This window comes from Diadema antillarum, unplaced genomic scaffold (assembly GCF_040938485.1).
Source record: "Diadema antillarum isolate AM-2024a unplaced genomic scaffold, OU_Dant_1.0 seq00000333_RagTag, whole genome shotgun sequence".
Taxonomy (NCBI): Eukaryota; Metazoa; Echinodermata; class Echinoidea; order Diadematoida; family Diadematidae; genus Diadema; species Diadema antillarum.
Window position 1 is genome coordinate 195,453 of NW_027271349.1, and position 11,665 is coordinate 207,117.

An 11,665-nucleotide genomic window follows, 5' to 3' on the forward strand; every position below is an offset into this window, starting at 1 on the left:
CGAACGAACGAACGAACGAACGAACGAACGAACGAACGAACGAACGAACGAACGAACGAACGAACGAACGAACGAACGAACGAACGAACGAACGAACGAACGAACGAACGAACGAACGAACGAACGAACGAACGAACGAACGAACGAATACATAAATAAATAAATAAACACTGATGAGGCTATTTAATACTACAGCCATCATCGTCATTGAATTTAGTGGTACTCTGCTCAGTAAATTCTAGATGCCTGGTAAGGGTACACACTATGACTTTGGAATCTTGGCTCAAGGGACAACCTCACCTTGACCAGCCATGCAAGGAAGAAGATCATGGTGATGAAAAAGAAGTAGCCCCGCCAGGAAGGGAAACTGTCCGTCACTTTATACATGATGAAGACCCAGCCTTCCAAGGAGGCACTCTCATACACAGTAAAGATGCTTACTCCTGTTGAAAGAAGACACCAGAATTGACAAACTCACAAACTTTTAACAAGGAAAAGTAGAAATTACGCGGTGCGTAATATATGTCCCCGCCGGAAGTAGCATTTAGTAGCAAAATGTACAATATAGGTAAAAAGATCAAGGTCAAAGGTCAAAGAAGTCAAAGGTCAAAATTCTATGAAGATGTTTTGAGGCCCTCACCTAGTGCCATCACATAAAGCAAACGGAATCGAAATCGGGTTAGAAATGGCGAAGGAGTAGCATTTTGTAGCCAATGTACAATATAGGTAAAAAATCAAGGTCAAAGGTCAAAGAAGTCAAAGGTCAAAATTCTGTGTAGAAGTTTTGAAGCCCTCACCCAGTGCCATCACATAAAGCAAACGGAATCAAAATCGGGTTAGAAATGGCGAAGGAGTAGCATTTGGTAGCAAAATGTACAATGCAGGTCAAAAATCAAGGTCAGAGGTCAAAGAAGTCAAAGGTCAAAATTCTGTGTAGAAGTTTTGAAGCCCTCACCTAGTGCCATCACTTAAAGCAAACGGAATTGAAATCGGGTTACAAATGGCGAAGGAGTAGCATTTTGTAGCAAAATGTACAATATAGGTCAAAAATCAAGGTCAAAGGTCAAAGAAGTCAAAGGTCAAAATTCTGTGTAGAAGTTTTGAAGCCCTCACCTAGTGCCATCATATAAAGCAAACGGAATCAAAATCGGGTTAGAAATGGCGAAGGAGTAGCATTTTGAAGCAAAATGTACAATATAGGTCAAAGGTCAAGGTCAAAGGTCACAACTGATATTCTGTATACAAGTTTCAAAGCTCCCATGTAGTGCTATCATATAAAGCAAACAGAATCAAAATCGGGTTAGAAATGGCGAAGGAGTAGCATTTTGAACATTTTGATCACACACGGACGCACAGACGGACGGACGGACGGACGGACGGACGGACGGACGGACGGACGGACGGACAGACGGACACACAGACACACACACGTACGGAGCCCGTTTCATAGTCCCCTGCTCGAACTCGTTCGGCGGGGACAAAAAGAGGGTAATGAAAACTCATGTTGTGGTTGGGTTATCCCTCCTTCCCACTGTACCTGACATAGCCGAATTGAGTCCCTAGCTACCATGTCAAACTGCACTTTATGGCCCGTATTCTACTGTAGACCAAGGTTTAAACCCATTTTAGACTCACCTATGGTTTAGCTAGACCCGAGGTTTAATTTTGTATTCTGCTAGCGAGGTTTAGTTAAACCCAAGTCTATTTCGGGTTTAAATTAAACCCGAAATAGTCTTGGGTCAAGCCACCATGGTGCCCTCTATGGAAGAAGAAATTCTCCCTCTCTGAGTACTTTTCTCTCCACAAATCCACTTAAATTTATTATCGGCAGTGTATCTGCCACATGAGCGTGACTTTCTTGGATTTTGAATAGTTTTTACGGGTATTTATGTCGAATAAGGGCATGCTGTATTTTTGCTTGCGACGACTCGTGAAGCACTGTGCATATACTGTACAGTTTGTGTACGTGTGCGACGCACATCACAGGATACATGGTAAGCGTATAGCGTAGCGCTATTATATTCTTGGCTAGCTAGCTTTGAATGCTCAGTACCAGCAGATCCATCGCGCCGCGCCGGCCGGCGGCACGGTTGCTGTGTGCGCTGGATGGGACATGGCTTTTTATGTCGATTGAATCGTGAATTCGGAATGGACTGGCAATTGATCAAACCAGGACTTTGAGGTAGGAAATTGCATAAAAGCTTTTCTCTTAAGGGGCTGTACACTTAAACCACTTTCTTTTATTGTCAGTTAATAAAAATGGAAACCATTCTAAAATTTAGAAATAGATCTAGATCTACTATCAACCCTGTCTCGATATTAGAAGTAGGCCCTAACGTTAGATTTTACCTACCGTACCACACTAACCTAACTTTTAATGGATCTAACGTTAGTCCTAACGTTACAATAATGTACTCTAGCTACTCGATATTCGAATAGGTTCTACTAACGTTAGTAGGACCCTACTCCTACTAACTAGTCCTAACGTTAGTCCTACGATCGATCTAGGTTCTCGATCTAACAGTTAGTCTATCTAGAAAGTCTATGCCAAATCGACCTCGGGCTCTACCCTCTATTAGTCCTACATTGAGTTCCTGGTCTAGTCTTCAGGTTATTTTCATCGTAAAGCTTATCTAGACTAACGTATTAGTACAGGTAATACAAGGTAGTAGTATTGCTACCATTTAGATCTCGAGTCTCCTCTAAGTGTACAATTTGCTACAAGTAGGGCCTACTATAGATCTAGTAGTAGGCGTATCTCGTGTGTACTCGCGTGTGGCCGGCAAGCTAGCTGCTGTATCCAGCCAGCCACTCGTTTTGTGCCATTGGCATTGATCTGTGTGCTGGTACCCTTACCAGTCATCGTTAGACTCGATTTAAACTCGAAATAAACCTCCTCCAGGGTAGGTTTAATTTAAACCCAATTTAGACCACAGCTGGACTTAGTAGAATACAAATTAAACCTGGGTTTAAACCTGGGTCTAAACTGGTGGTTTAAACTCAGGTTTAAACCCCCAAAACCCACTTTAGACCCAGGCGTGGGTTTAAACTCGGGTCTAAGTTTTTAGCAGAATACGGGCCTATATGTTTATCTATTATCAAATAATTAGTGAATGCACCTCAGCCAATCAGGGAAGGACATAGTTATACAATAGATATTACACAGACTAAGTAATCTCTATTCTTTTCAACAATTACCAGTAGTTTCCAAAGGTCTGTACCGTTCGGCGACAAAAGCATTTGAACATATCTGTATGCCAAACCCCCAAGAATGATTCCTACTGCATACTGCTAGAAAATCCAACCGTAGGTGTTATAGAAGACAAAAATGCTCAATGTTTACATGTTGTGGCACAACCAAGAACGGATGTGGCACAATACACAGCAGATCGCAAGAAATCGCAACAGTTTACTTGGGTGCTTGGTCATAGGGTAAGCTCTGAACAAAGAAATTCTCAAGCAGTGTCTCATTTCTCTGTACACTGATTATTAAAGGGGACTTCCGGATGATTTTCAGACTTTTAGATTTGAACAACTATAAATTAGTTAAACTGGGTACAGAGTTTCAGAATTTATAGTGATTGGGATGAGGAATGAGAATGTTTTCAAAATGTATAACAAATTGCAATGAACAAGGATGATGACATGGCAGCCTCACCATAAGAATGTATGAGTTGGGGCTCAAGGAAGCAGAACAGAAGAAGAAGGCATGCATAGATTTTTCACAGGTGAACTTGTTGAGCAAGTGGTATTATAATGGATTACACTGCTACATTTCTGAAATATATGAGGCTCTGATGTCATCAACACTGTTCAGTGTAATTTGTTTAAGATTTTAAATTCATTGGTTTCTCTGCTCAAGGACCACAATAAATTTCAGGAATTTTCACATGGAGCTGTCAATTTATGTACTGCATGATGTGAAATTATGAAAATCGTCCGAAATGCCCCTTTAAAAAAGCCCACATTCTCTGGAGTTCCTTGCTTGCTTTCATACCGATGTGCTGGAAGTTGTTGTAGCCAGAGATGGAGTGATTGAGACTGACTGCTTTGCACGACATGTTCCCCGGACACTGGGCTGCACTGTCCATGTCTGGGTTACAGTGGGTATCAGGAATCGCCAATCGATTGACATCAAAAAATCTGTGAACGAAAGAGACAGTTTGAAAAAAAAAACACCAAAAGGCTTAATTCATACTGTAAAAGTGTACATTTTTGCTGTCTGGAAATTTTTACGCATTTCATGCAACCAGAAACCAGCACAAAAATAAAAGCATATGTGAACATTTTTGTTTGTCATATGTTCCAGTTGTTCACGTCTTGATTCCGCAGAATTAAGAACAAACAAACAAAAAACAAGCAACAAGCAACTCCCTTGGAAGTTTTTATTCCAATTGAATTGCAATGTATGGACAAGGGTACACCGAAATCATATTGCCTCCAAAGCATCCATGTGTTTTTAGTACTGAAATCACATAATACATCTCGGGAGCCACATTTTGTATTTTCTCTTAATAGTGTGTTAAAGGGACTGTACAGTACTGCTTGAGGTGAGGATTCAGCTTTTAACATTTTGCAAGATATTTAGAAACCATTCTATGAAATGTTTAAGAACATGCAATTCTAAGAGGAATCAAAAGTTTGTTTGATGAAAATCGGTTTTGAAATGACTGAGATATCCAAAAACAAGGTACACTATGTAAAACAAAGAGATCCTAATAAAAGCTGTGGCCCGTCGATTGTATTAGGATCACTTTTTTGGATATCTCAGCCATTTGAAAACCAAATTTCATCAAATAAATGTTGAATCCTTCTTGGAATTACATGCTCTTTCATATTTCACGAGAGGTTTCTCATTATCTCACCAAAAAATTTCATAAACCTGAAGATAAATCTCAATCAAAACTATACGATCCCTTTAACCCTAACCAGGCCGGGCTTTTTGGGGTGTTCTGTGGCCGAGGGGGGGTTGATTCAACCCCCCATGAGATCTCGGCCGTCGATCGACCATGAAAATTGGCACATGTATTACCCGAGGCATAATCTACCACATAATACAAAAAGAAATGGAAATTTTCATTATATTAATTAATTATGCTAATATATGCATAAAATCATACATTTTGCTCTAATTAATCAGAAAGTAAAGCTCCTAGAATCCTAATTTTTGGTGATAACATTCTTTGAAGCATTCCTAACAACGTATTTGAAAAAAGAATCTGGTATCAAACTTCTTATGTATTTTATTGTTTTATGAATTTCTTATATATTTCTTTGTTCTTCCACCTTTTGTTTTATCATTCATTTTTGCAAAATTTATGACAGACCCTTTTCCAAGCATAATTATGCTAAAATTAATTGATTTCAGCCCATGAAAGTGAAAATAATTATATCTTTATGAATAAGGTGAGAAAACTCCACTTGCATAGACTTTACACACAAAATCACGTTTTTGAGCCATTTTCGTTCTGACAGGCATGTATAAAAGGTCGTGCAGCGTCGTAACGGTATGTGCGATTTTCGCGAAAATGGTATCAAAAGATGCGTGAGACTTGGAAGTAAAAAGTCGCGAAAAATGTTGGGGGGGTTGATTCAACACCCCCCCCCCCCCCCCCCCCCCCCCCCCCCCGGCCTTTTTAGGGTTAAAGCATGCTCACTTTGAGGAAGAGGGCTCGGTTTCAGTCTCGATGCAGTGAGTAGACAGTTTGCCAAACATCTGGACTCCCAGCATGCCATAGAGGACCAGGAAGAAGACCAGGAAGATGGTGACACTCCACACCTGTTGACCTGAACGCCTGAAAACACACAAACAGACACATACAAAAACAAGATACTGTAAAATATGATTTATTCGCTGCATGAAAATTTCACAAATTGGAGCCGACGGCCTTTTCTTGCAGCATGACATTTTTGCGACTTGCCACTGGCATCCAATGCATATTGAGTAGGCAAGAACTTTCATGTGCATTCTAATTTCGCGAATGATGCGAAATTAAAATGGACGCAATATTCCTCGTTTTACAGTATTCAATAAAGGGATGGTATAGTTTTGGTTGAGATGGGGATTCAGATTTGAAGTTTTTGTGAGATAATTTGAAACCACTTAAATGAAATATGAAGGACGTACAATTCCAAGAGGAATTCAAAGTTTACTTGATGAAAATCAATTTTGAAATGGCTGAGATATCCAAAAACATGGGGGTCCCAACAGAAGGTGGGACCCACCTTTTATTGGGACCATTTTGTTTTGCTTTACTTTTAGATATTTTAGCCTTTTCAAAACTGATTTTCATCAAATAAACTTTGCATTCCTCTTATAATTGTATGTCCTTAATATTTCATTTAAGTTATTTCTAATTTTCTTGCATAAAGTTACAGACTAAATCCCTATCTCAACCAAAACTATACCATCCCTTTAAAAAAAGCTCTCCAGGCATTACCTTGCTATTGTAACTCACTGATATAAATTATAATGGGTATGACAACTTCATACTGTTAGACTACATATTCAAGGCAAAAAGTGAGCATAAGCCAATAAATAAATCATACCAGATACGTGGTTCTTGGTAAAAACAGTCATGAAGGATATGTTTTACATCGTGTGGCAAAAAAGACATACAGGCTACACCCTCTGTTTGAACATTGTTGGTAAACTATATGGGATCTGCAAACATTTGTTTTCTGTGTTTACAATGGCACAACATCCCTATCGTTGATCAAAGGAATAAACAATACTTTTAGCAAGCAAACTGCATGAGGTTTCACTGAATAACACATTATTCAGGCTGATAAATTCCAGTGTGCCCAAGAGATACCTGGCTACACAATTACTGCAAAAACATGAATGATACTAGACAAGGAGTATACTTGAAGTGACTATTAACTTCAGTTATCCATGGGCGTGAGTATACACATCTTACATTTGAACTATCTTTACATGTTTCTACATTCACATGAATCGATGGCTGGTCGCAGATTAAAGACATCTACTCATACAAAATTGCATACAAACATATTGTTATTGTATCACCACTTACTTGAAGATCTGTTTCACCCTGGCCTTGGGTAGCTTGAACTTTAGGTACACCCTAAAGGTTCTGATCATGATGAACGGTCTAGGAGCTCGCAGGATGGTGTATGGTGTGTAGGGATTCACCCACTCCGTAATCTGGCATATCTGTATCGCATAGAGCAGGAGATATGAAAATCCAACGCTAAATTTACAGGAGCACTTCATATTGAAATGCTTCTCAATTAAGAGTTATGAGAAAGGGTGTAAATACTTTCAATTTCCACATTTCATTTGTCAGTTTTTGTGACACTCAACCTTATTCCATCCAGAGGGGGGAAAAATAGCCAATCTCAGTCTAATTCTCCCTTACCTTCAATCCAACAATGTTTAACTTCAGTCTATGTGATTCTAGAATATTCTTCAAATTGAAAAACATTAGCCATCACCCCAGGACATTTGACCTCACGACATAAAAACAAAATACTGCCAACCTCGCCTAATACATCATGTATGACCCCGCATTTAAAGTCAAAATATTGGCCAAATCAAAGAAAATTCTAACTCCGATGAAAAGACATGTGTAAATATGCCCTTTGGATTCAAATTATGCCAGGTTGACTGTAATTTCTAGCTCTAACCATTCATACAACAAGTTCATAAAAATATCAGAAGACATTCTCCTGTAATCACTGCAGTAAGAAGTTTAAGATTCATAATGTTTCTGTCCGGATCACCTTGTGATAAGATTTCTACAAGTACCACTAGCCACTTGGACAAATATGTTGTAAAGAAATTTCCCACTAGAATTTGTCATTGAAAAAGAGGGAAGAATCAACTGCACCAACGTACCAGCTAGCTCAGACATTCCCTGCATAAGTGTTGGCAAACAACACAGCCCATCATGCTATGTAGTAGCCATGTACTGACACAAGGTTATGACCATGCATTCAATGACTGTATCAAACACAAGGGTGTACATGCTCTAAAAGGCTAGTTACATCCAAGGAGTTTCGCAAGTGGAAGTAATTATCACATGAATAAACATAGTGATGGATGGGAAATGTTACTGGTGGACATGGTGACACAACATTTGCTCCTGCGACAATTGCTCCGGTCTTATTTTCTCTAAGGACTTGGGGTTAGGGTTAGGGTTGTGATAGGGTCTTAGGTTTAGTTTGATGTGAGAATTAGGATTAGGGTTAGGGTTATGTTTATGGGTTGAATTTACGTTTGGCTTAGCATGCAGATATATCATGGGAGTAATTGTCGCAGGAGCAAATGTCATGGAACCGGTGGACATATATACTTACACAATGTGTAAAATGACATTAAAGGACAAGTCCACCTTCAAATACACGTGGACGAGAAGACTGTACAGCTTTGATGTCACATGTGTACGTGTATGCAACGATAAAAAGAAAATATAAAGAAAATTCAAGATATTTTCACTTTTCTCGCATAATAAAACACTTGACTTCCCTCTTTCAGAAGGCAAGGGGGAATATTTCCCTTAACATACGTCAGTGACGAGTCAAGGAAATGCGCACTTTTTTTCAAAATGTACAATTGTGTGAAATTCTTTGTATTTTCCTTATATCGTTGTACGCACGTGACATCTTACACTGTAGTAGTCTTCTCATCCAGCAGTGACTATAAGTAGAAACTTCAAAAATTCATAACATTTAAACAGATTGTCTGATTTTCCTCAAACTCTTGCTGATGTGTTTTATTAATATTGCTGCATTCAATCAATCCACATGTCTATGAAGGTGGACTTGTCCTTTAAAATAACCACTGAAACACACAGACATGTGCATGCACTAAATAAAACTTGATCATATCTCACCTGCAGCAGAACAGAGATCCAGAGGAATAAAACCATGGAAGCATCAAATCGGCCCCAGTTGTCTCGAAGATACGCATTCTCTCCCTGAAAACAAATATGTCATTCCATGAGGCTGCGTTCACATAGAAGTATACTATTCGGGTATTCGGGGCTCGTTTTCGAGGGCACGCGAATAGCTTGAATCGAACGATAGGATTTCCTCACACCGGTTCACATAAGAGGGCACTATTCGAAAGTACCGAATAGCTGTGAATAGTATAGCAAAGTGGGAATCGAGCTTGTTCGATTTTCTTGTAGTGTATACCGTCTCTCGTTTATGAAATAATGACAATTTTGGTCTGGATTTGCCCTTTAGCAAAAGTAAGCATGTAGACTGACATTCTGATGCAGTTTAGAAATTGTTAATAAGATTTGCTGGGATGTAGGAGGAAGAAATCCTCACTGCATGGGATGGTGAGTTGACAGTGCAGGTGATGGTGTACTCGGTGCTCGAATAGCGAATAGCGAATGGCGAATAGCGAATAGCGAATAGCGAATACCGAATACCGAATACTTCTATGTGAACGCAGCCTGAGAGGAGCATTTGTGCTGGCTAGTATTTATTTCTCTGCATACTAATTTACAGGAATATTTGTACGCACCTTTGCTTTAGAATATGAACTAGAAATGTTGCTATGGCGACTCTGCCATAATGCATGGTTCTCCTAATAGGTCTATACAATGTCTTGACAATGTGTGATGCCAGTTTCACATACTGTAAATGGCAAAATATTAAAAATGACAGGTTTGTCACAAAATGTGTTGAATGTTCACTTTCCTTGAACTAGGTTTAATGGGATGAATGACTAAATTGTCTATGAGTGCAGGTATTTGGGGATTTGAGGATTTTTACTTACTTTTGACCCTTTTTTAAGTTTACGCACAGATTCATTTCAAGGTATAGAGAAAAAGTGTAATTTCAGTATTAAATAGTATAACAGTAGCATTTTAACCTGCCCTTTGTCCTTTAATCTTTGACCCTATAACGCTAAAATTCCCATGAGAATCACCATCAGGTAGAACATGCATAAATATGTACTAAGTTTCGTGATGATACCTTGAGTCACTTTCGAAATATGGAGGAAGAACTGAAGTTTAGCACTTTAACTTGACCTTTGACCTTTAGGCAAGAAACTTCCCAGAGAATCTCTGTTTGGTCATAAAATCCTGCAAGGCATTGCATAAATATAAGGGAAAAGGTGAAATTTTGAGGAGTTGACCTTGACCTTTGGCCCCTGACCTTTGATCTATGACCCCTAAATTCCCTAGATAATCACTGCCAGTCAGTACATGCATATGTATTAAGTTCCATGAAGATACCTTGAACCATTTGCGAGATATGAAGAAAAAAGTGAAATTTAAACATTTTCACTTGATCTTTGACCTTTGACCTCATGCCCCAAAAACTCTGACTGGAGAATCTTTATTTGGTAGTACATATATTAAGTTTCACAAAAATACCTTCAGGCATTGCATAGATATGGGGGAAAAAGTGAAATTTTGAGCATTTGACCTTGACCTTTGACCTTTGACCTTGAGCATGTGCACCCAAAAGTTGATAGGCACAACTTTGTCCACTTACATACCATACATGCCAAGTTTCATTAGGATACCTCCAAAGTTTTTTAGTAATGCTGTCCACAAAATTGATTACAGACAGAAGGACGGACAGAAGTATGGACAGAAGGACAGACGGACAGACATAATGCCTCCCGTGACACTTTGTGGCGGAGGCATAAACATTATAATAAGCATTTACCAAAGTTACGGCTTTGTTGGTCATGGGTAATGCTTCATAAAGAGAGATCTGCAATTTGACTTACAGATATTGCATCCATCAGCTTATTGGGTGTCACCTAGATGTTGCCATGGTAACTGCAATCATTGTACGTTATACTGTACATTGGTGTAAGAAATTCGGCATGAATTGCAAATGGGTTTTGTTCTCAATATTCCCTTGTGTACCATTTGTTTATGCTGAAACAGTACAGTAATCCGATATGTTTTCTTTAAAAAAAAACAAGATGTATCACATAATCGATATTATGGAGGCTATAACCGGCTACTCACAAAGAGGACACCCCGAGTGGACATCTTGGCGATCATCTCGGCGAAGAAGAGCAGTGTGACCATGCAGTCCACCACCAGTGTCATGAACTCCATGGAGGGAATTTCTTCAAAGGTCTTGGGCGTGTTGAAGCAGAGACATATGAAGCTCACCATGGCCGCACCTCGCAGCACGCTGCGCACCCACGGCTGATTCACCCACTGGATCTTGGCATTGTCGGTGATGTTCTCGTCAGCGCCGTAGTCGGCAATGGGGATGTCGTCCCCCAGCCGGGTGGTACTCTGCTTACGCTTCTTGAGCACCATCTCGCACTTGGAGCTGGGGCAGGCAGGCTCAACTAAAGAGTCTCTTGGGTTAATCGTGCAGTTGCAATACACCAGTATCAAAACTGGTTTTTATTTACCACTGGACTGTTCCTTAAAAAAAAAGATAGATAAATAAATAAAAATTACAGCAAACAGCAAAGAAGGAAAAGACAAATGCAATGTAAATTGGCACAGTCATAAAATCTAAACGATATATATTATATATATTTATATAGTTTATATATTTTTATATGAGCAAATATTTTTAATAAATCCTTGCAGTTTTAGATTTCAGACTTCAACCAGTTTTTTATAAATATCTTCCTATAGGCAATGGGCCGGATGCATAAACGCTAGCAATTGCTTGTGCTAGCCTTTTACTCAATCCGTATGCA

At 39.2% G+C, this 11,665-nt stretch overlaps 1 protein-coding gene across 1 annotated transcript in view; it reads right to left on the reverse strand.

The window, feature by feature from the left end:
• Positions 1-11,377, reverse strand: part of LOC139730768 (sodium leak channel NALCN-like) — a 70,190-nt gene extending 58,813 nt beyond the window's left edge. The window contains exons 1-6 of the mRNA XM_071641629.1: positions 10,968-11,377; positions 8,859-8,942; positions 7,038-7,177; positions 5,658-5,795; positions 3,998-4,143; positions 301-443 (exon numbers count right to left, since the gene is read on the reverse strand). Coding sequence (XP_071497730.1) covers positions 301-443; positions 3,998-4,143; positions 5,658-5,795; positions 7,038-7,177; positions 8,859-8,942; positions 10,968-11,270 — 954 coding nt within the window. The 5' untranslated portion in view covers positions 11,271-11,377. The remainder of the gene's footprint in view (positions 1-300; positions 444-3,997; positions 4,144-5,657; positions 5,796-7,037; positions 7,178-8,858; positions 8,943-10,967) is intronic.
• Positions 11,378-11,665: the final 288 nt, after the last annotated feature.